Source organism: Thalassophryne amazonica, chromosome 14 (assembly GCF_902500255.1).
Source record: "Thalassophryne amazonica chromosome 14, fThaAma1.1, whole genome shotgun sequence".
In the NCBI taxonomy this organism is placed as follows: Eukaryota; Metazoa; Chordata; class Actinopteri; order Batrachoidiformes; family Batrachoididae; genus Thalassophryne; species Thalassophryne amazonica.
This window is the reverse complement of record NC_047116.1, coordinates 57,178,669-57,203,605: the sequence shown is the minus strand read 5'-3', so window position 1 is coordinate 57,203,605 and position 24,937 is coordinate 57,178,669. Positions and strand designations below refer to the sequence as shown.

The window sequence follows — 24,937 nt, the reverse complement described above, 5'->3', positions numbered from 1 at the left end:
CGTCCTCTTGCCTTTTCCTCTTCAACCTTTACACCTCGTACTTCACCCACACCACGGACAGCTACCATCTCCAGAAGTTCTCTGACTCTGCCATTGTGTCGTGTGTCTGAGGGGAACAAGCTGGACTACCGGTCGGTCATCACAGACTTTGTGAAATGGTGTGAGCACAACCACTTGTGTCTTAACACCAGCAAGACGGAGATGGTGATCTACTTCAGGAGGAAATCACCACCTGAACATCCAGGGGGAGACATAGAGACCGTGGACAGTTTCAAATACCTGGATGTTCACCTCAACAACAAACTGGACTGGACTCATAACACTGACACCCTGTACAAGAAAGGCCAGAGTCTCCTCCACCTCCTGAGGAGACTGAGATCCTTTGGCGTGAGCAGGCCTCTGTTTAAGACTTTCTATGACTCTGTTGTAGCCTCTGCTCTCCTCTATGCTGTCATGTGTTGGGTCCCAGGCAGCACATAGCGGGAGAGAAAGAGACTGAACAAGCTGGTCAGAAAGTCCAGCTCTGCCCTGGGCTGGACTCTTTGGAGGAGGTAGCTGAGAGGAGGGTGTTAGCCAAGTTCAAATCCATCATGGACAACTCCTCTCACCCTCTGCACCGGACTGTAGTGAAGCTGAGTAGCTCCTTCAGTGACAGACTGAGGCACCCTCAGTGCAAGAAGGAACAATACCGCAGGTCGTTCATCCCTGTTGCTGTCAGACTGTACAATAATACTTTGAAATAACCATATGCAATATGTCCACAAATCACGTGCAATAATATCTGTCTACAAATCATGTGCAATAACAACTTGTTTACAATTAGGGTTAATTTTGTTGGTTTGGAACCAAGATTTTGCTCATTTACTAGTGTGCTTGGGGTCATTGTCCTGTTGAAACACCCATTTCAAGGGCATGACCTCTTTAAGCATTTTAACATATCCAAACTGATCCATGATACCTGGTATGCGATATATAGGCCCAACACCATAGGAGAAACATGCCCATATCATGATGCTTGCACCACCATGCTTCACTGTCTTCACTGTGAACTGTGGCTTGAATTCAGAGTTTGGGGGTCATCTCACAAACTGTCTGCGCCCCTTGGACCCAAAAAGAACACTTTTACTCTCATCAGTCCACAAAATATTCCTCCATTTCTCTTTAGGCCAGTTGATGTGTTCTTTGGCAAATTGTAACCTCTTCTGCACATGTCTTTTATTTAACAGAGGGACTTTGCGGGGGATTCTTGCAAATAAATTAGCTTCACACAGGCATCTTCTAACTGTCACAGCACTTACAGGTAACTCCAGACTGTCTTTGATCATCCTGGAGCTGATCAGTGGGTGAGCCTTTGCCATTCTGGTTATTCTTCTATCCATCTTGATGGTTGTTTTCCATTTTCTTCCACGCGTCTGTTTTTTTTTTTTTTTTCCATTTTAAATCAATCAATCAATCAATCAACTTTTTTCTTGTATAGCGCCAAATCACAACAAACAGTTGCCCCAAGGCGCTCCACATTGCAAGGCAAGGCCATACAATAATTATGAAACACAGTCTACGTCTAAAGCAACATAACCAAGGGATGGTCCAGGGTCACCCGATCCAGCCCTAACTATAAGCCTTAGCGAAAAGGAAAGTTTTAAGCCTAATCTTAAAAGTAGAGGGTATCTGTCTCCCTGATCTGAATTGGGAGCTGGTTCCACAGGAGAGGAGCCTGAAAGCTGAAGGCTCTGCCTCCCATTCTACTCTTACAAACCCTAGGAACTACAAGTAAGCCCGCAGTCTGAGAGCGAAGCGCTCTAATGGGGTAATATGGTACTACGAGGTCCCTAAGATAAGATGGGACCTGATTATTCAAAACCTTATAAGTGAAGAAGAATTTTAAATTCTATTCTAGCATTAACAGGAAGCCAATGAAGGGAGGCCAACACGGGTGAGATATGCTCTCTCCTGCTAGTCCCCGTCAGTACTCTAGCTGCAGCATTCTGAACCAACTGAAGGCTTTTTAGGGAACTTTTAGGACAACCTGATAATAATGAATTACAATAGTCCAGCCTAGAGGAAATAAATGCATGAATTAGTTTTTCAGCATCACTCTGAGACAAGACCTTTCTGATTTTAGAGATATTGCGTAAATGCAAAAAGGCAGTCCTACATATTTGTTTATGCGCTTTGAATGACATATCCTGATCAAAAATAACTCCAAGATTTCTCACAGTATTACTAGAGATCAGGGAAATGCCATCCAGAGTAACGATCTGGTTAGACACCATGCTTCTAAGATTTGTGGGGCCAAGTACAATAACTTCAGTTTTATCTGAGTTTAAAAGCAGGAAATTAGAGGTCATCCATGTCTTTATGTCTGTAAGACAATCCTGCAGTTTAGCTAATTGGTGCGTATCCTCTGGCTTCATGGATAGATAAAGCTGGGTATCATCTGCGTAACAATGAAAATTTAAGCAATACCGTCTAATAATACTGCCCAAGGGAAGCATGTATAAAGTGAATAAAATTGGTCCTAGCACAGAACCTTGTGGAACTCCATAATTAACTTTAGTCTGTGAAGAAGATTCCCCATTACATGAACAAACTGTAATCTATTAGACAAATATGATTCAAACCACCGCAGCGCAATGCCTTTAATACCTATGACATGCTCTAATCTCTGTAATAAAATTTTATGGTCAACAGTATCAAAAGCAGCACTGAGGTCCAACAGAACAAGCACAGAGATAAGTCCACTGTCCGAAGCCATAAGAAGATCATTTAACCTTCACTAATGCTGTTTCTGTACTATGATGAATTCTAAAACCTGACTGAAACTCTTCAAATAGACCATTCCTCTGCAGGTGATCAGTTAGCTGTTTTACAACTACCCTCTCAAGAATCTTTGAGAGAAAAGGAAGGTTGGAGATTGGCCTATAATTAGCTAAGATAGCTGGGTCAAGTGATGGCTTTTTAAGTAATGGTTTAATTACTGCCACCTTAAAGGCCTGTGGTACATAGCCAACTAACAAAGATAGATTGATCATATTTAAGATTGAATTAAATAATGGTAGGACTTCCTTGAGCAGCCTGGCAGGAATGGGGTCTAATAAGCATGTTGATGGTTTGGATGAAGTAACTAATGAAAATAACTCAGACAGAACACGGAGAGAAAGAGTCTAACCAAATACCGGCATCACTGAAAGCAGCCAAAGATAACGATACATCTTTGGGATGGTTATGAGTAATTTTTTCTCTAATAGTCAAAATTTTGTTAGCAAAAGTCATGAAGTCATTACTAGTTAAAGTTAATGGAATACTCAGCTCAATAGAGCTCTGACTCTAAAATAAATAAAAATCCACTGGACAGCTGTGGAGCAGCACAGGTAACACACGACAACAGTGCTAAAAATAAAATAAAATATCCACTGAACAGGCGGTGGAGCAGCACAGGTACACATGACAACAGTGCTAAAAATAAATAAAAATCCACTGAACAGGCTGTGAGCAGCACAGGTAACACACGACAACATGGTAAAAAATAAAATAAAATCCACTAGACAGGCTGTGGAGCAGCACAGGTAACACACGACAACAGTGCTAAAAAAAAATAAAATAAAAATCAAAATCCCACTGGACGGCTGTGAGCAGCACAGGCAACGCACGACAACAGCGCTAAAAAATAAATAAAAATCCACTGGACAGGCTGTGGAAGCAGCACAGGTAACACACGACAACAGTGCCAAAAAATAAAATAAAAATACCACTGGACAGGCTGTGGAACAGCACAGGCAACGCACGACAACAGCGCTAAAAATAAATAAAAATCCACTGGACAGGCTGTGGAACAGCACAGGTAACACACGACAACAGTGCAAAAATAAAATAAAAATCCACTGGACAGGCTGTGGACAGCACAGGCAACGCACGACAACAGCGCTAAAATAAAATAAAAATCCACTGAACAGGCTGTGGAGCAGCCAGGTAACACACGACAACAGTGCTAAAAAATAAAATAAAAATCCACTGAACAGGCTGTGGAGCAGCACAGGTAACACACGACAACAGTGCTAAAAAATAAAATAAAATCCACTGAACAGCTGTGGAGCAGCACAGAGTAACACACGACAACAGTGCTAAAAAATAAAATAAAAATCCACTGGACAGGCTGTGGAGCAGCACAGGTAACACACGACAACAGTGGCTAAAAAATAAAATAAAATCCACTGACAGGCTGTGGAGCAGCACAGGTAACGCACGACAACAGTGCCAAAAAACAAAAACAAAAATCCACGAACAGGCTGGGAGCAGCGCAGGTAACACACGACAACAGTGCTAAAAAATAAAATAAAAATCCACTGAACAGGCTGTGGAGCAGCACAGGTAACACACGACAACAGTGCTAAAAAAAAAATAAAAAATCCACTGAACAGGCTGTGGAGCAGCGCGGTAACCACACGACAACAGTGCCAAAAAATAAAAATAAAAATCCACTGGACAGGCTGTGGAACCAGCACAGTAACGCACGACAACAGTGCTAAAAAATAAAATAAAAATCCACTGAACAGCTGTGGAGCAGCACAGGCAACGCACGACAACAGCGCTAAAATAAAATAAAAATCCACTGAACAGGCTGTGGAAGCAGCACAGGTAACACACGACAACAGTGCTAAAAAATAAAATAAAAATCCACTGAACAGGCTGTGGAGCAGCACAGGTAACACACGACAACAGTGCTAAAAAATAAAATAAAATCCACTGGACAGGCTGTGGAGCAGCACAGGTAAACACCGACAACAGTGCTAAAAATAAAATAAAATCCACTGAACAGGCTGTGGAGCAGCACAGGTAACAGCACGACAACAGTGCTAAAAAATAAAATAAAAATCCACTGAACAGGCTGTGGAGCAGCACAGGTAACACACGACAACAGTGCTAAAAAATAAAATAAAAATCCACTGAACAGGCTGTGGAGCAGCGCAGGTAACACACGACAACAGTGCTAAAAAATAAAATAAAAATCCACTGAACAGGCTGTGGAGCAGCGCAGGTAACACACGACAACAGTGCTAAAAAATAAAATAAAAATCCACTGGACAGGCTGTGGAACAGCACAGGAACGCACGACAACAGTGCTAAAAAATACATAAAAATCCACTGACAGGCTGTGGAGCAGCGCAGGTAACACACGACAAACAGTGCTAAAAAATAAATAAAATCCACTGACAGGCTGTGGAGCAGCGCAGGTAACACACGACAACAGTGCCTAAAAAATAAAATAAAATCCACTGGACAGGCTGTGGAAGCAGCACAGGTAACAGCACGACAACAGTGCTAAAAATAAAATAAAAAATCCACATGAACAGGCTGTGGAGCAGCACAGGTAAACGCACGACAACAGGCTAAAATAAAATAAAAATCCACTGAAAGGCTGTGGAGCAGCACAGGTAACACACGACAACAGCGCTAAAAATAAAATAAAAATCCACTGACAGGCTGTGGAGCAGCACAGGTAACACACGACAACAGTGGCTAAAAAATAAAATAAAAATCCACTGACAGGCTGTGGAGCAGCACAAGGTAACACACGACAACAGTGCTAAAAAATAAAATAAAAATCCACTGAACAGGCTGTGGAGCAGCACAGGTAAAGCACGACACCACAGTGCTAAAAATAAAATAAAATCCACTGGACAGGCTGTGGAGCAGCACAGGTAACACACGACAACAGTGCTAAAATAAAATAAAAATCCACTGGAAGGCTGTGGAGCAGCACAGGTAACGCACGAACAACAGTGCTAAAATAAAATAAAATCCACTGGACAGGCTGTGGAGCAGCACAGGTAACACACGACAACAGTGCTAAAAACTAAAATAAAAATCCACTGAACAGGCTGTGGAGCAGCACAGGTAACGCACGACAACAGTGCCAAAAAACAAACAAAAATCACTGAACAGGCTGTGGAGCAGCGCAGGTAAGCACGACAACAGTGCTAAAAAATAAAATAAAAATCCCTGAACAGGCTGTGGAGCAGCGCAGGTAACGCACGACAACAGTGCCAAAAATAAAATAAAAATCACTAGACAGGCGGTGGAACAGCACAGGTAACACACGACAACAGTGCAAAAAATAAAATAAAAATCCACTGAACAGGCTGTGGAGCAGCACAGGTAACACACGACAACAGTGCTAAAAATAAAATAAAAATCCACTGGACAGGCTGTGGAGCAGCACAGGTAACACACGACAACAGTGCTAAAAAATAAAATAAAATCCACTGGACAGGCTGTGGAGCAGCACAGGTAACACACGACAACAGTGCAAAAATAAATAAAAATCCACTGGACAGGCTGTGGAGCAGCACAGGTAACGCACGACAACAGTGCTAAAAATAAAATAAAAATCCACTGGACAGGCTGTGGAGCAGCACAGGTAACACACGACAACAGTGCTAAAAAATAAAATAAAAATCCACTGAACAGGCTGTGGAGCAGCACAGGTAACGACACGACAACAGTGCTAAAAAATAAAATAAAAATCCACTGAACAGGCTGTGGAGCAGCACAGGTAACAGCACGACAACAGTGCTAAAAAATAAAATAAAAATCCACTGAACAGCTGTGGAGCAGCACAGGTAACACACGGACAACAGTGCTAAAAAATAAAATAAAAATCCACTGAACAGGCTGTGGAGCAGCACAGGTAACGCACGACAACAGTGCTAAAAAATAAAATAAAAATCCACTGACAGGCTGTGGAGCAGCACAGGTAACACACGACAACAGTGCTAAAAATAAAATAAAAATCCACTAGCAAGCTGTGGAGCAGCACGACAACAGTGCTAAAAAATAAAACAAAAATAAAAACGAAAGCGTTAGCAAGCTAGTTAGCCTGCCAACGCTGATGAAGGCCAGCTGATAAAAGAGCTCCGTCGCGATGCTTCGACCGTTAGAGGTCTTCCTTAGGCGTTGGAGCACGGTGAAAAAGTAAAAAAAGTAAAAAAGTAAAAAAGTCTTGAAAAAGACTGTTAATCAAAGAACTCAAACAGCTCAGTTTCAAAACAGCTAACAGATACAGCAGAACACACGCTGTGCTCCGGAACAGGAAGTCAACTGATCAAAGCTGATCAACTGATCATTTTAAAGCATTGGAGATCATTGAGATGAACAGCCTATAATTTTTTGCACCTGCATATACGTTTTCCACTCTCCAATGAACTTTTTAATCAAACTAGCTGTTCTTCTGAACAATGTCTTGAACGTCCCATTTTCCTCAGGCTTTCAAAGAGAAAAGCATGTTCAACAGGTGCTGGCTTCATCTTAAATAGGGGACACCTGATTCACACCTGTTTGTTCCACAAAATTGACAAACTCGGTGACTGAATGGCCACATTACTATTATGGTGAATACCCCTTTTCTATTTTTTTTTTTCTAATAGCCCAATTTCATAGCTTAAGAGTGTGCATATCATGAATGCTTGGTCTTGTTGGATTTGTGAGAATCTACTGAATCTACTGGTACCTTGTTTCCCATGTACAATAAGAAATATACTCAAAACCTGGATAATGTTTTTAGTCACATAGCACTACTACGTATTATTCTGAACACTATATGTATGCTATCTCTACCTCATTTTTCTTATTTTATTGTATTGTTACAAGTATTATTGATTACACTATGTAACAAATTTTTATTTTGTTTTGTGCCTGGGTACAAAGTGTGTTTTCCTAACCTGTTATGCCTTAAATAATAGAAAATAGCTGTTATTCCACAGAAACTTGCTTCTGTGATCAGGACAATGATATTTGAAATTTGTCTGTTTCAAGAATATTCTCGATTCGCCTTCACGACTGAGTAGTCCTCTAGAATATTCTTTAACTGCTAGAACTGTCTAGAAGTTTCCAGAATTATCTAGAAATTTCAAGAAACTTTTAGAACTTTCTAGAACGTAAAAATAAAATCAAAGTTTGTGCTGAATGTAGTCATTTTTCCATAGAGTTTAGACATAAGCAGTTGAAATATAACACTTGGAAGCCAGGAACAAAAATTGTGGTACATAGTGTTATCTTTGCACATGCTGTTTGATGCACATTTTCTTCTACTCACACATCTTGTTTATTAAGAGCTGACATAGCGTGAATTTCTCCACTTTGAGATCAGTAAAGTCTTATCTTATTCATTTGATTTAGTTTTGTACACAGGAACAGGAAGTGAATTGTAAGATTAAGCTAGCTAATTAGCCTTACCTTGAACTCTTACTGGTCCTGTTTATTTAATGCAGGCCAGGTGACCCTGTTAGGGTTGGAAGGGTGGCGAGCTACTGAACAAACGGCTAGGAGCCAGAGGAACTTACAATATCTGCAACCTCCTTACTGGTTTGGTAGGAGGCTGCCGCAGCTTGTCCTCTGTCCCCTCCCCATCTCCTTAGACTGAACACCGATTTACCTATTTTTTTTTTAAACTTTGTTCAATACATGTTCTCTACACAATTCAATCTCTCTTATTAATTGCTTACCATCAGCTCCAGAAATCGTTCCTAGACTCCTGATTTAGCCCATGATATCTATAGTTTTAATGCTTACAAATTATCTATATTGGTGCTGCACGTACAGCATAGCTGGTCTAAGTTGATTGAGTTGATGAACAAATATTTGCACCAAAACAAAGTTTATCAGTTTGAACATTAAATGTCTTGTCTTTGTGGTGTATTCAATTGAATATAGGTTGAAGAGGATTTGCAAATCATTGTATTCTGTTTTTATTTACATTTTACACAATGTCCCAACTTCACTGGAATTGGGGTTGTAATTATTTTGCTGCAACTGTCTTTTATTTTCATGGTCACATTTTCTATATTCTTTCACTAGTATATTTTGTACATATTAATATCGACTCTTAAATTATATTGTTCCAAAACCTTTCAAAATGCTTATTTTTACACTTTATAAGTAATAAAAATTCATGCAGAGTTGATTTGAATTAAGTTGCAGTGAGCTAGAGTTGGTCTAACAATATATAGACTTGGGTTCAATTCCTGGTGAAGCTGCCTCTCTGTTCTTAAAGAAGACACTTCATCTGCATTGTCTCACTTCACCAAGCTAAAAGTGGGTGCTGGCTGTTGCTTGGGGCAGAGTGGCGTCTCATCCACGGCATGTTGTAGATTGTCATCCTCTTCACACTACAGTATCCTCGGATAAGCACCGGCACCACTTGGCTGGTGGGCTATATAGGACATTCTTCTTCTTTGCAAACACATTGTGTCCAAACACTTGAAATCAAATCAAATTGGAAGGCTGGTGAATCGTTGCAACTCAAAGTATCAGGAAAGTGATGTTTCACAAGATGTGAGATGGAAAACTGAAATAGCAGCACTTGTCTAATTTTCATTCCACTCACAAAGGTATACCCTTGAATAAAGTTCCTATTCCCCAATTTGTTAGCGTGTAGTGAGCTCCTTGCATAGCAGCACCTGTACATCAGGTGTGTGTGTGTGAGAATGTGATATTTCATTCTAAAGTGCTGTCTATTTCAGATCAGAAGTTGCTTTCAGAAAATATGGTCTGTGCATCATTCGCCATGGACTGACTGTACTCATGTTTCATTATCAGATCGGCTGCAAGCTGATAGTACTGCTCTTCATCTACTTTTTGGCCACTAACTACTACTGGATCCTGGTAGAAGGACTCTACCTTCACAGTCTCATCTTCATGGCCTTCCGGTCAGACTCCAAATACCTCTGGTGTTTGACGTTTGTTGGATGGGGTAAGCAGAATACCACACCTTATGGCTCGAGTTAGTGAACATTTCATACTCCTAATACCCCCGTCACACATAGCTAGAGTGGTGTCAGGACAAATCGGCACACATCCAAAAAGTGTCGGGTTTCGGTTCCAAAGCATTCTCACAACCATCTGCGAGAGTGCACACAGTTGTTGAAAATTGTCCGGTGGCCCAGAGTGTAATGCACATGTTCAGAACCCTCCGGGCATCATCGGGATGGGACACCTATTCGACGGCTTTCTGAGAACCATCTGATCGCAATTTACATATTCTGAAGGTGACAAACAGGATCTGAAACGATTTCAGTGCGTATGAAGGACCCTCGAGATGGACTAGGCATGGCAAAACCTGCAGTATGACCTGCAGATGCCACTTATAATGCCAAACCACCACCAATGCAAAGGAACCGTTGATCTGTATGTCACGCAGCCATCCATGTGCCGAAGATGTGAACACAACATGAACAAACTGAAAGAACCACATCCAGTGCGGGTCAATGTGTCACACAGTGCTATAGATGTGGACAGGCTGTTATATCCATAATATACATTACAGTACAGAAAATATTTCTCCCCGTGGGTGACATAAATAATGTAAAATATTGTGCCCATCAGATCTGTGACACCACGGCAGCTGGCGGGCAGGTTCGCACTCTGTCACACATGACATCAGAGGCTCAGAGCTGAACGGATCTCACTGCAATTATTGCTTGATCACATTTAATTCTGTCGGACATATGACGTGGAACTGTTTCGCCATGACAGCATATGAAACATGAATCTCACCTCCAGGAGTATTTTGCAGTGCATTAGGATCCAGGAACACAGCCTGTGGTGGAATGCTGTAAACAACGCCATAAATAAATCCCATGTGATAATCCAGCCAGAAATCAGCTCACGTAGCGGCTTATTATGAAAACACACACACTGAGAAATCATTTCCTCATGACACGCACGTAAAGTTAGTGAGCCTGGGGAAAAAGAGGACAAGCAAAGGAGTGATTGAATGGGAGGGGGTAACCACATGGATGGACATATATGGCATGAGACTGTTCATCCCTTGGTTGTTCTTTAAAGTCCAGTACAGGTCCTGTGCAGAGCGCTGCCTCCCACTCCGTCCGGTGTTTGCCATCCAGACATTTGAACATTGGGCAGTCTTCAGCCCCTTTTATGGCCATCTGACAGCAGTTTGTGTCATCTACATAGGCTTTGGATGCAATCTAACAGGTTTGCACGAGGCAGTCTGTCTGCGTTCAGACATGGCTAACCACGCTGCTTTTCCTCCTGACTACATCCAGATTATGACCATTTTTGCCGTGTTGCCCTGCTTCTTGCACATTCTGGCTATGTGTGACAGGGGCTTAACATTTTTACAGACTTCAGTCATAAAAAAAAAAATCAAAATAAGATTAAACCACAGCCTTATTTTGCAGTTCTGGTTTTGTGGTTCGATTTGTTGCTTTTGCTGTGAAGACAATCCCCCCCCCATTTTTTTTTTAAACTGCAGGGCTCCATACATTTATTTTGACTTCTGTTTCATTGCAGATGATGTGATCCAAAGATATTTCATGTTTTCTGTGGTCAGCTTCATTTAATTTAGTACACATCCATTCCCACATTTAAAGCCTGCAACACATTCCAAAAATGTTGCTACATGAGCAGTTTATTTTAAATATAAGGATTAAATCATCACTTTTACAGCCAGTTTTCTTGAGATATGAACATTTCCCAGTCACTGAATGTCTTGACTTAATTTCTGTCCACCAGATTGCGTGCCAGTGCGGGGATCAAATCTGTGCAAGTGTCAAGGTGGCTTTACAATTGCTGTTTTAGTGGAGTTATTTGGAGCCCATTTTTAAACAAATTTTTACTTACAACCACAATTCCAATTTTGTGCAAATATTTGCTCATTTTGAAATGGATGTCTGCAACACGTTTCAAAAAAGCTGGGACAGTGGTATGTTTACCATTGTGTTACATCACCTTTCCTTCTAACAGTCAATCAGTGTTTGGGAACTGAGGACACTAATTTTTGAAGCTTTGCAGGTCGAGTTCGTTCCCATTCTTGTTTGATGTACAACTTCAGTTGTTCACCAGTCCAGGGTCTCTATCGTATTTTTTGCTTTTCATAATGGGCCACACATTTTCAATGGGCGACAGGTCTGGAGTGCAGGCAGGCCAGTCTAGTGCCTGCACTCTTTTGCTTTTCAGCATTTCACCTTTCTGCATTGATGGTGCCATCACAGATATGTAAGTTGCCTATGCCATGTGCACTAACACACCACCATACGATCACAGATGCTGGCTTTTGAACTTTGCGCTGGTAACAATCTGGATGGTCTTTTTCCTCTTTTGTCCAGAGGACATGGCATCCATGATTTCCAAAAACAATTTCGAAACATGGACTCATCAGACCACAGCACAATTTTCCACTTTGCGTCTGTCCATTTCAAATGAGCTCAGGCCCAGAGAAGGCAGCAGCATTTCTGGATGTTGTTGATGTATGGCTTTTGCTTTGCATGATTGAGTTTTAACTTGTAGATGTATCGACAAACTGTGTTAACTGACAATGGTTTTCTGAAGTGTTCCTGAGCCCACATGGTAAGATCCTTTACACAATGATGTTGGTTTTTAACACAGTGCCGTCTGACGGATCGGTGGTCATGGGCACTCAAAGTTCTTCTGATTATATTATGGACTGTAGATGATGGAATCCCTAAAATCCTTGCAATTGAACATTGAGAAACATTGTTTTTAAACTGTTGGACTATTTTTTTTTTAACTCAGTTGTTCACAAAGTGGTTATCCTCACCCCATCTTTGCTTGTGAATGGCTGAGCCTTTTGGGGATGCTCCTTTTATAACCAATCATGACACTCACCTGTTTCCAGTTAACCTGTTCACCTGAGGAATATTCCAAACAGGTGTTCTTCGAGCATTCATCAACTTTCCCAGTCTTTTTTTTTTGCCCCTGTCCCAACTTTTTTGAAACGTGTTGCAGGCATCCATTTCAAAATGAGCAAATATTTGCACAAAAATAAAGTCTATCAGTTTGAACATTAAATATCTTGTCTTTGTGGTGTATACAATTGAATATAGGTTGAAGGGGATTTGCAAATCATGGTATTCTGTTTTTAATTTACATTTCACACAACGTGCTAACTTCATTGGAATTGGGTTTGTATTTTGAATCAATTCAGCATTAACAAGAAACTGTTACGTCAGCTATGTAACATCCAGAAGTCAAAAAATGTCTGTGTATTGCTCTGATTGTCAAATCATCTTGTCAGTGGTGTTTTAACATTGTGGAGAAGAGAACAGTCATGTTGCTTTATTTGTTCATCTGTTGACCTCAAACTCTACAATACCATTATCCTACAATTTTGCAATTCAAAATTTTGAGTTCTTAATAAAAAAAAACTTTTCCCACGGTTAAAGAAATGGGTAAAAGGGAAACAATCTTCTGGAAACATAAGGAAATATTTCAAAGCAAATTAACATTTTGATAATGAATGAGATTTATAAACCAGAGCGTGTGTGTGTGTGTGTGTGTGTGTGTGTGTGTGTGTGTGTGTGTGTACAACTTTAAAAGGCTCTGCACATCTTTGCTTTTCTGCTTCAGTTGATTTAATTGTTTTCAAAGTTGTATGTGCACTTCACAGTGGATTGGATTTTTAAGATTTTTGTCCAAGTATTTGCAGGCACAGAGCAAACACATTAAATCACTTTGTGTATTATTAAAAAAAGAAAAGAAAAGAGGACACAGAGGGAATTGAAAAATGTTTGTGAAACAAAAGTAAATGGCAGGAAAATAAATGTAATCACAAAGCACAGAACTGGAATGAAGAAAAGAAAATGAGCAGAAAGATGGGTGAATAGGGGTTGGAAAGGAGAATGTAGGGCAGGGGCGTGCTGGGAACATTTTTTTCAGCCCGGGAGTTTCATATCCAACCGGCCCACAAACCGCCAGCGCACAGGGATAAGAGTTCTGCTGTGGCATTTATGTGCTTACACTGTGCGAGTTTTGGCCCTTTTTCAGCCGATTTTTTTTTTTTCCACTCGTGCAAGAATTTTTTTTTTTTTTGGATCGCGCCGAGTTTCAGCTTAATCGTGCGTCCAGCATCGTGCAGTCTACATGGAGTAACGAGCTGTGTTTAACATCTCACGACCACCTCCCGATGGGGAATTATATGGTTGAATAAAAATCAAACCTGTTTGATATTTTGGTCGGCCGTCGTGACTCATGAGGGTTCTGCGCTGTTGAAGCAGCGCTACAAGCGTCTACGCGCTGATTATGTCGCGGACTGTGCATGTGCAAACACTGGAGAGAGCAAACAGTGATCTCATGTAAAGTCTTATTTATTTTTTTTTTATTGCGTTCCCTCGCAATAACCTAAAATATTAAAGTTCATGCCTATCAGCGCGCACAGTGAGTAGAATCAGGTGGGGGGAGACTGAACGTATATGCGCACACACACACAGCAGACAACAGGATTTACGACAGATGAGTACAGCTGTATGACTCCGTATGAAATATAGTTTATTTATACAACAGTGTAAGTAGCAACGCCTGTTTGTTTTCTTTTTTTACCATCCTCTCGTGAATCATGTTGCCGTCTGCTGTGTGTGTGCACGCGCATATACGTTCAGTCTCCCCCCCCACCTGATTTCACTCACTGTGCGCGCTGATAGGCATGAAATATATTTTTTTTTTTTTTTTTTTTTTTTTTTTTAAAGAAACGCGACCCCGACGTGTGGTTTTTGAAGATACAATGTGAGCAGTCAGATCGCATCAGAGCATCGGGCCGTACAGTGTGAGAACATGAAACATGCGCTCTGAACTTTTAAACTCTGTGGTTTTATTGCACAGTTTGAGCTGGAGCCAAGTACGATTGAAAATATCGTACAGTGTCTGTCCAGCCAAGTCAATGAAGTCTGGAAGAGGTAGGCAAATGAAGAGAAAGACAAATCATTAAAACTTATGGAAAATCGAATTGCAGAACTTGAACAACAGACTAGGTCAAATGACCTTCTCATTACAGGTTTGGACATTAAGCCTCGAAGTTATGCAAGAGCGGTGGCTTCAGGAAGGGAGCCCTCTGAAATGGACAACCTCTCTGTAGAGGAACAGGTGATTTCACTTTTGAAGGACAAAGGAATTTTAATAAACCCTAATGATATCGATAGTAGTCACCTTTTACCGCGGAGAGGTCAAAATCAACCTAAAGTCATATTATTGAGGCTTACAAACAGGAAACAGAAGTTTGCAATTCTAAAACAAGCAAGAATTTAAAAGGAACAAATGTATATATAAATGAATACTTGACCAAGAAAAATTCAGATTTAGCAAGACAGGCACGATTTTTAAGAAAACAAAACAAGATACAGGCTACATGGACATTTAACTGTAAAGTTTATATTAAATTAAATGGAACACCTGAAGAAGCTAAAACCTTATGGATTAAAGATGAACATGATCTTAGTAAGTTTAACTGATGTAAGTTGTGAAGTAATACATAAAGAAATGTACTGGTTGATTGTGATGATGGAGGAAAATCTGTATATAATATAATGAACACGGTTAATAATCAGTTTATTTCTGCCAAGGAGCTCTGTTTGGAAACATTTAATTATAGTCATCCTGCCTCTCGCCATTTTGAACCTGAATCAGATCCAGATTCTTTTTTTAGTGACAATATCGAGCGACAATGTAATTATTTACAGAAGAACAATTTAATGATTATAAAATTAAAGATGGAGATTTTTCAATAATACATTTTAATAGTAGAAGTCTTTCTCAGAATTTTTCAAGGATAAATGATTGTTTAGATACATTTAGAAAAAGTTTTTCAGTGATCGCTATATCAGAAACATGGTTAACCAATGTCAATCAAGATCTTGTACAGTTGGAAGGTTATCAATTGTTTCAGGTAAATCGACAGAAGAGAAGAGGCGGGGGTGTGGCATTATATGTAAGGTCTGATTACAACTGTAAATTAGTTCACAATATGTCATTCACAGTTGATAATATCATGGAATGTGTTACGGTTAAAATTACATCCATAAATTCAAAAAATACGGTTGTTAGTTGTTTATACAGAGCTCCCGGAGCAAATATTGATACTTTTGAACAAGTAATTATGGGAATGTACAACAAAATAAATAAGAATTCACATTTATTTATCTGTGGTGATTTTAATATCGATTTTCTAAATCCTCACAATCATCCACAAACCACTTCATTTATAAATTCTTTATATTGTTTGGGAGTATTTCCGACCATCATTCATCCAAGTAGAATAACTGTGAATTCAACAACCCTTATTGACAATATTTTAACTAATGTCATATCTGGTAATCTCAGTGCGGGATTGCTGGTAAATGATATTAGTGATCACCTGCCAGTATTTACTGTTTTTGCATCACATGATCGAGTGTTTCAAAAGGATTGTAATAGATTGAGTAGAAATGTCACACCAATAACTGTTGATAATTTAAGGGTGGATTTATTATGCCAGAATTGGAATGATGTTTATGTTGATGAATCTTATGATGGTTTTATTTCTATCATTTATAAGTTATATGATAAACACTGTCCTCTTGTTAACAAGATATATACTAACCGATACAGCAATAAACCATGGATAACCAAGGGTCTTCAGAGGGCATGTAAAAAGAAGAACTTACTGTATAAACAATTTATAAAATCGAGATCAAAGGAAGCTGAAAGTAAATATAAAATATATAAGAATAAATTAATTCATATTATGAGATTTAGTAAGAAAAGATATTATAGTGATTTACTTGTTAAAAATAAGAATAATATAAAAAATACATGGAATATTTTAAATGAAGTAATAAAAAAGAACAAAAATAGTAGAGATTATCCTTCTTTTTTTCTTTCCAATAATACTGTGATAGAAGATAATGAGACTATTGCTGACCATTTTAATGAATATTTTGTCAATGTAGGTAAAAATCTTGCCAGTAATATTGATTCATTGAGCGTTAAATTTTTTGAAAATAAGATAACATTTAATAAATCTGTGTCAATGTTTGTTGGTGGAACAAATGAAAAAGAAATAATTGATCTGGTGCAGAATTCTAAAAGTAAGAAATCAAAGGACTTCAATAATTTGGATATGGCTTTGTTGAAAAAAATCATTGATTGTATAGTAAAACCTTTCACTTATATTTGTAATATATCATTAAGTTTTGGTAAATTCCCTTCACAGATGAAGATAGCCAAAGTAATACCTTTGTTTAAAACTGGTGACAAACACACTTTTTCAAATTATAGACCTATTTCACTTTTACCCCAATTTTCTAAAATACTAGAAAATTTTTTTGTAAAAAGACTGGATAATTACTTACTAAAGTATGAGATACTCTGTGAAGAACAATATGGATTTAGAAAATCTAGGACTACTTCACATGCATTGATGGATTTCGTGGAAAATATAGCGACTGCAGTCGATAACAAGCAATATACAGTAGGTATTTTTTTTGATTTACAGAAAGCGTTTGACACTGTAAATCATGAAATATTGCTAACTAAATTACAGAAATATGGAATCAGAGGATTAGCATATCACTGGATAAATAGTTATTTACATGGTCGGTATCAGTATGTTCAATACAATAACATTGATTCCGAACTTCGGGAAATTACGTGTGGGGTGCCCCAGGGTTCGGTCTTAGGTCCTTTGCAGTGGTGATAATCTTGAACAGCTTCTTGACACGGTGGTAAACGAACTGGATAAATTTAAGGCTTGGTTTGATGCTAATAAATTGTTACTTCATCTTGGGAAAACCAAATGTATGATTTTTGGAAATAAATTTGTGCCTAAATGTAAAAGTGTAACCATTAACAATATGGAAATACAGATAGTAACTGAGAACAAATTTCTAGGTGTTATAATTGACAATAAACTCAGCTGGAAACCTCATATAAATTATATAAAATTTAAAATGTCAAAATCTATCGCTATCATGTACAGGGTCAAGGACATATTGTCCCAGGATGGGCTACTTAGATTATATTATTCTTTAATTGTACCATATATGACATATTGTATCGAACTCTGGGGTAATACTTACAAATCAAATACCAATCATGTATTTCTTTTACAAAAACATGCTATCAGAATCATTTGTAATAAACCTTATCTTGAGCCAACGCATTCTCTGTTTATGACTTTAAATTTACTGAAATTTAGAGATTTAGTGGATTATATCACCATACAAACTTTGTACAAAGCTAATAACCAGGCCTTGCCACTTTATGTCCAGAGCTTGTTCAAGATCAGGAAATCTGAATACAGTTTACGAGGATGCATGGTTTTTAAGAAGCCTCCCGTACGTACTAATGTCAAGGGTTTTTGTGTTTCAGTTAAAGGGGTGAAGATTTGGAACAAATGTCCTGTGGAAATTAGATTATGTAGTTCTTTTGTCTGTTTTAAGAAACATTATAAGAAATTAATAATTTCTGGATATAAAGAAAATCATAAATAAAAAAAAAAAGATGTATAAATTTGTGGATGTATGTATTTAATTTGCTTATTTGTATATATACGAGTCTGAGCATAAGTGTAATTATATGTTGGACTTGGACTTTTGGGATGGGGTATGAGGGGTGGGTAATTTATAAGCTTTGCTTCTTCCCACCCCCTTTTCAGGCACACGGTGTTTAATTTGGTTTTGTTTTTTTTTTTATTTGTTTCATATGTTGTCTTTATGCTGCTGTGTTGTTGCTGAAATAAATTCTATTCTATTGTATTCTATATGTATGTATGTATATGTATGTATAGGCAACTATATATATATATATATATATATATATATATATATATATATATATATATATATATATATATGTACGAGGGCTGTCCGTAAAGTATAGGTCCTTTTTATTTTTTTCAAAAACTATATGGATTTCATTCATATGTTTGTACGTCAGACATTCTTGCACCCTCGTGCGCATGCGTGAGTTTTTCCACGCCTGTCGGTGACGTCATTCGCCTGTGAGCACTCCTTGTGGGAGGAGTCGTCCAGCCCCTCGTCGGAATTCCTTTGTCTGAGAAGTTGCTGAGAGACTGGCGCTTTGTTTGATCAAAATTTTTTCTAAACCTGTGAGACACATCGAAGTGGACATGGTTCGAAAAATTAAGCTGGTTTTCAGTGAAAATTTTAACAGCTGATGAGAGATTTTGAGGTGATTCTGTCGCTTTAAGGACTTTTCACGGTGCGAGACGTCGCTCAGCGCTCTCAGGCAGCGTTATCAGCCTGTTTCAAGCTTAAAACCTCCACATTTCAGGCTCTATTGATCCAGGACGTCGTGAGAGAACAGAGAAGTTTCAGAAGAAGTCGGTTTCAGCATTTTATCCGGATATTCCACTGTTAAAGGAGATTTTTTTAATGAAAGACGTGCGGACGGGTCCGCGCTGTTGTGAAAGTGTAGGAACACAGACCCACAACAGGGGGTGCAAATGAACGGACAATGGAGGAGTCAAATAACACTGCTTTTACTGTTGTGAAACAGGCACAACAAACACAACAGATTACAATCTCGAGATTGAGTCCAATTACAGCGGTGTCGTGTGGGCAGGCTCGACGATAGGAGACGTCTGTCCAAGTCGAACCGGAACCAACCCGATTTCCTCTGCCACCGAACCCCGGGAATACTGGAGCCGCCAAGTCCCGAACTCCCAGGTGGCCACTGCCTCCGCTCGTCGGATCCGGTACTGCTGGCGAGGAACAGAAACAGTCAGGTGTGGGCGCGGCTGCACCCAGCAACACGTGAGGTGGAAATACCACCTCCACCTCAAATCACAAAACAACACTGAAGTGTAGGAATATGTGTACTTATCCAAACACGTCCAAAAGGGTCTTCAGTGTCCTAAGCACAAGCAACAAAGTATTACGTCTCTGAATGAAACAACTGGCTGAGTTCGTTACCTCTTTGATTGAGCGATATCTCGGCCATGAGGTGGAGATGCCATCCAGCTGATATACCCCTCCGCTGATGGATGACATCTGTCTCAGTTGATTGGTGACAGCTGTCACCTTGGCTGCTCCTGTCAGGCGGCAGCGCCCTCTGGTGCCTGGAGCCCGCACTCCAGGCAGGGCGCCCTCTGGTGGTGGTGGGCCAGCAGTACCTCCTCTTCAGCGGCCCACACAACAGGACCCCCCCCTCAACGGGCGCCTCCTGGTGCCCGACCGGGCTTGTCTGGGTGGCGGCGGTAAAAATCGGCCAGGAGGGCCGGGTCCAGGATGAAGCTCTTCTTCACCCAGGAGCGTTCTTCGGGGCCGTACCCCTCCCAGTCCACCAGGTATTGAAAACCCCGGCCCATCCGTTGGACATCCAAAAGCCGGCGCACCGTCCAAGCCGGCTCGCCATCGATGATCCGGGCAGGAGGTGGTGCCGGACCGGGAGTACAGAGGGGCGAGGTGTGATATGGTTTGAGCTTTGAGACGTGGAACACGGGATGGATCCGCAGTGAGGCCGGAAGCTGGAGCCTCACTGCGGCGGGATTGATGACTTTGAGGATCTTGTAGGGTCCTATGTATCGTTCCTTCAGTTTCGGGGAGGCCACTTGTAGGGGGATGTCCTTTGTGGACAACCACACCTCCTGCCCGGGGCGATACGTTGGGGCCGGGGTCCGCCGCCGGTCTGCATGGGTCTTCGCCCTCATCCGGGCCTTCAACAAAGCAGAACGGGCGGCACACCACACCCGACGGCACTTCCGCAGGTGGGCCTGGACCGAGGGCACACCGACCTCTCCCTCAACCACCGGAAACAATGGGGGCTGATACCCCAAACACACCTCAAAAAGGGAGAGGCCGGTGGCTGACGACACTTGGCTGTTGTGGGCGTACTCGATCCAGGCCAGATGAGTACTCCAGGCCGCCGGGTGCGCGGCTGTCACACAACGTAAGGTCTGCTCCATCTCTTGATTGGCCCGTTCTGCTTGTCCGTTGGTCTGGGGGTGATACCCGGACGAGAGACTGACCGTGGCCCCCAGTTCCTGGCAAAAGCTCCTCCAAACATGTGAGGAGAACTGGGGACCGCGATCGGAGACGGTGTCTGATGGTATCCCATGCAGACGGACGACGTGGTGGACTAGGAGGTCCGCTGTCTCCTGGGCCGTTGGTAGCTTCGGGAGGGCCACGAAGTGGGCCACCTTGGAGAATCGGTCCACTATCGTGAGGATGACGGTGTTTCCCTGGGACGGCGGGAGACCCGTGACAAAATCCAGGCCGATGTGGGACCAGGGGCGATGAGGGACGGGCAGCGGCTGTAGCAAACCCGAGGTCTTGCGGTGATCGGCCTTGCCCCTGGCGCAGGTGGTACAGGCCTGGATGTAACCCCGGACGTCGGCCTCTAGGGACGCCCACCAGAAGCGCTGCCGGACGACTGCCACGGTCCTACGCACCCCAGGATGGCAGGAGAGCCTAGAACCGTGACAGAAGTCCAGGACGGCAGCCCTAGCCTCTGGTGGGACGTAGAGTTTGTTCTTCGGTCCGGTTCCGGGGTCCGGGTCTCGTGTCAGGGCCTCCCGGACGGTCTTCTCCACGTCCCAGGTGAGGGCGGCCACGATAGCGGACTCCGGGATGATGGGATCCGGGGGATCCGACGACTCCGTTTTGACCTCATCTTCATGTACCAGGGACAAAACATCCGATCTTTGATTCTTGGTCCCGGGACGGTAGGTGATCCGGAAGTCAAAACGGCCGAAGAACAGTGACCAGCGGGCTTGCCTGGGATTCAGTCGCTTGGCGGTCCTGATATACTCCAGGTTCCGGTGGTCAGTGAAAACCGTGAATGGCACGGACGTTCCCTCCAACAGATGTCTCCACTCCTCAAGAGCCTCTTTCACCGCAAGGAGCTCTCGATTGCCGACGTCATAGTTCCGTTCGGCTGGGGTCAACCTGCGGGAAAAATAGGCACACGGGTGAAGGACCTTATCGGTCTTCCCGCTCTGGGACAGCACGGCTCCTATCCCTGAGTCCGAGGCGTCCACTTCAACCACTAACTGGCGACTAGGATCGGGCTGCACCAAAACAGGTGCAGACGAGAAGCGCCGTTTCAACTCCTTGAACGCGGCTTCGCAACGATCCGACCAGGTGAAGGGGACTTTTGGTGAGGTCAGGGCTGTCAGGGGGCTAACTACCTGGCTATAGCCCTTAATGAACCTCCTGTAGAAATTAGCAAAGCCTAGGAACTGTTGCAACTTCCTACGGCTTGTGGGTTGGGGCCAGTCTCTCACCGCCGTAACCTTGGCCGGATCAGGAGCGACGGAGTTGGAAGAGATAATGAACCCCAAGAAGGACAAAGAAGTGCGGTGAAACTCACACTTCTCGCCCTTCACAAACAGCCGGTTCTCCAACAACCGCTGCAGGACGTGACGTACATGCTGGACATGGGTCTCAGGGTCCGGAGAAAAGATGAGTATATCGTCTAGATATACGAAGACGAACCGGTGCAGGAAATCCCGCAAGACATCATTAACCAACGCTTGGAATGTCGCGGGAGCGTTTGTGAGACCGAACGGCATGACCAGGTACTCAAAGTGACCTAAGGGGGTGTTAAATGCCGTCTTCCACTCGTCTCCCTTCCGGATCCGAACCAGGTGGTACGCGTTTCTAAGATCGAGCTTGGTGAAAATTTGGGCTCCATGCAGGGGTGTGAACACTGAATCCAACAGGGGCAACGGGTATCGGTTGCGAACCGTGATCTCGTTCAGCCCCCTATAATCAATGCATGGACGAAGTCCGCCTTCTTTTTTACCCACAAAAAAGAAACCTGCGCCCATCGGGGAGGTGGAATTCCGGATCAACCCGGCAGCTAACGAGTCCCGGATGTAGGTCTCCATTGATTCGCTCTCAGGCCGTGAGAGGTTGTACAGCCTACTGGACGGGAACTCACTGCCCGGAACCAAATCAATGGCACAATCATACGGACGGTGGGGGGGAAGAGTGAGGGCCAGATCCTTGTTGAACACGTCGACAAGGTCGTGGTACTCCATCGGCACCGTCCCTAGATTGGGCGGGACTCTGACCTCCTCCTTAGCTCGGGAGCCGGGAGGAACCGAGGAACCTAGACACACCCGATGGCAGGTGTCGCTCCACTGAACCACTACCCCGGACGGCCAATCAATCCGGGGATTGTGCTTCAACATCCAGGGAAATCCTAAAACCACACGGGAGGTGGCCTGAGTCACAAAAAACTCGATCACCTCCCGGTGATTTCCTGACACCACCAGAGTTACAGGTGGTGTCTTATGCGTGATTGGAGGGAGTAGGGAGCCATCTAGTGCCCGAACCTGTACAGGCGAGGTAAGCGCCACCAGGGGGAGCCCTATCTCCCTGGCCCATCTGCTGTCCAACAGATTCCCCTCAGAGCCCGTGTCCACCAGTGCTGGGGCCTTCAGGGTTAAATCCTCATAAAGGATTGTGACTGGGAGTCGTGTGGCAATGTGGGTGTGTCCCACGTGAATGTCTCGACCCACCCCTAGCCCAATCTCTAGGGGCGGGCGTTTAGTGTTTAACCGCTCGGGGCAGTCTCTCTCTTGGTGCTCTCTCGAGCCACAAGCAAAACAAGCTCCGTGGGCCCGTCTCCTCTGTGCATCTGGTGCCCTAAATGTTGCCCTACTCGTGTCCATAGCTTCGTCAGCAGGGGGAGCTGTGGCCCCACGGAGCGCAGGGGCCATGGAGCGTGGGGAAGGCGGAGCGCGGTCGGACCCGGAAGGGAGAGGGACGGCGCGTGCCCGGCCACGCCCTTCGTCTCGTTCCCGCCGACGTTCTTCTAACCGGTTGTCTAACCGTATGACAAGATCGATGAGCCCGTCTAAATCCCGCGGTTCGTCCTTAGCCACCAGGTGCTCCTTAAGAACCAAAGACAATCCGTTTACAAAGGCGGCGCGGAGGGCAGTGCTATTCCAGCCGGACCTCGCAGCCGCGATGCGGAAGTCGACTGCATAGGCAGCTGCGCTCCGACGCCCCTGTCTCATTGACAGTAGCACGGTTGAAGCGGTTTCTCCTCTATTGGGGTGATCGAACACGGTTCTGAGCTCCCTTACAAACCCATCATACGTCAGAAGGAGCCGTGAATTCTGCTCCCAGAGCGCTGTAGCCCAAGCGCGTGCCTCACCGCAAAGCAGGTTTATTACATAAGCTACTTTGCTAGCATCAGTCGCGTACATGACGGGACGCTGTGCGAAGACGAGCGAACACTGCATAAGGAAATCCGCGCATGTCTCCACACAGCCTCCGTACGGCTCTGGGGGGCTTATGTAAGCTTCAGGGGAAGGTGGGAGGGGTCGTTGAACGACCTGTGGAACGTCGCTGTTACGCACAGGGTCGACGGGAGGGAGAGCCGCAGCGGCGCCCGGAGGGCGCGCTTCCACCTGCGCGGCGAGAGCCTCCACCCTGCGGTTCAGGAGGACGTTCTGCTCGGTCATCAAATCTAACCGAGTCGTGAAAGCGGTGAGGATCCGCTGCAACTCACCGATCACCCGTCCCGCAGACGCCTGCGCGCCCTGTTCTTCCATTGGCCGTTCAACAGCCGGTTGACGCCCCTCGGGATCCATGACGATGGCCGAGATATCCTGTTGTGAAAGTGTAGGAACACCGACCCACAACAGGGGGCGCAAATGAACGGACAATGGAGGAGTCAAATAACACTGCTTTTACTGTTGTGAAACAGGCACAACAAACACAACAGATTACAATCTCGAGATTGAGTCCAATTACAGCGGTGTCGTGTGGGCAGGCTCGACGATAGGAGACGTCTGTCCAAGTCGATCCGGAACCAACCCGATTTCCTCTGCCACCGAACCCCGGGAATACTGGAGCCGCCAAGTCCCTGAACTCCCAGGTGGCCACTGCCTCCGCTCGTCGGATCCGGTACTGCTGGCGAGGAACAGAAACAGTCAGGTGTGGGCGCGGCTGCACCCAGCAACACGTGAGGTGGAAATACCACTTCCACCTCAAATCACAAAACAACACTGAAGTGTAGGAATATGTGTACTTATCCAAACACGTCCAAAAGGGTCTTCAGTGTCCTAAGCACAAGCAACAAAGTATTACGTCTCTGAATGAAACAACTGGCTGAGTTCGTTACCTCTTTGATTGAGCGATATCTCGGCCATGAGGTGGAGATGCCATCCAGC

The 24,937-nt window shown here is 43.2% G+C and overlaps 1 protein-coding gene across 1 annotated transcript in view; it reads left to right on the top strand.

Moving 5' to 3' along the window:
* The window catches only part of pth2ra (parathyroid hormone 2 receptor a), a 408,052-nt gene that overhangs the window by 275,332 nt on the left and 107,783 nt on the right, over window positions 1–24,937 (top strand). The window contains exon 7 of the mRNA XM_034186779.1: window positions 9,595–9,748. Within this exon, the coding sequence (XP_034042670.1) occupies window positions 9,595–9,748 (154 nt within the window). The remainder of the gene's footprint in view (window positions 1–9,594; window positions 9,749–24,937) is intronic.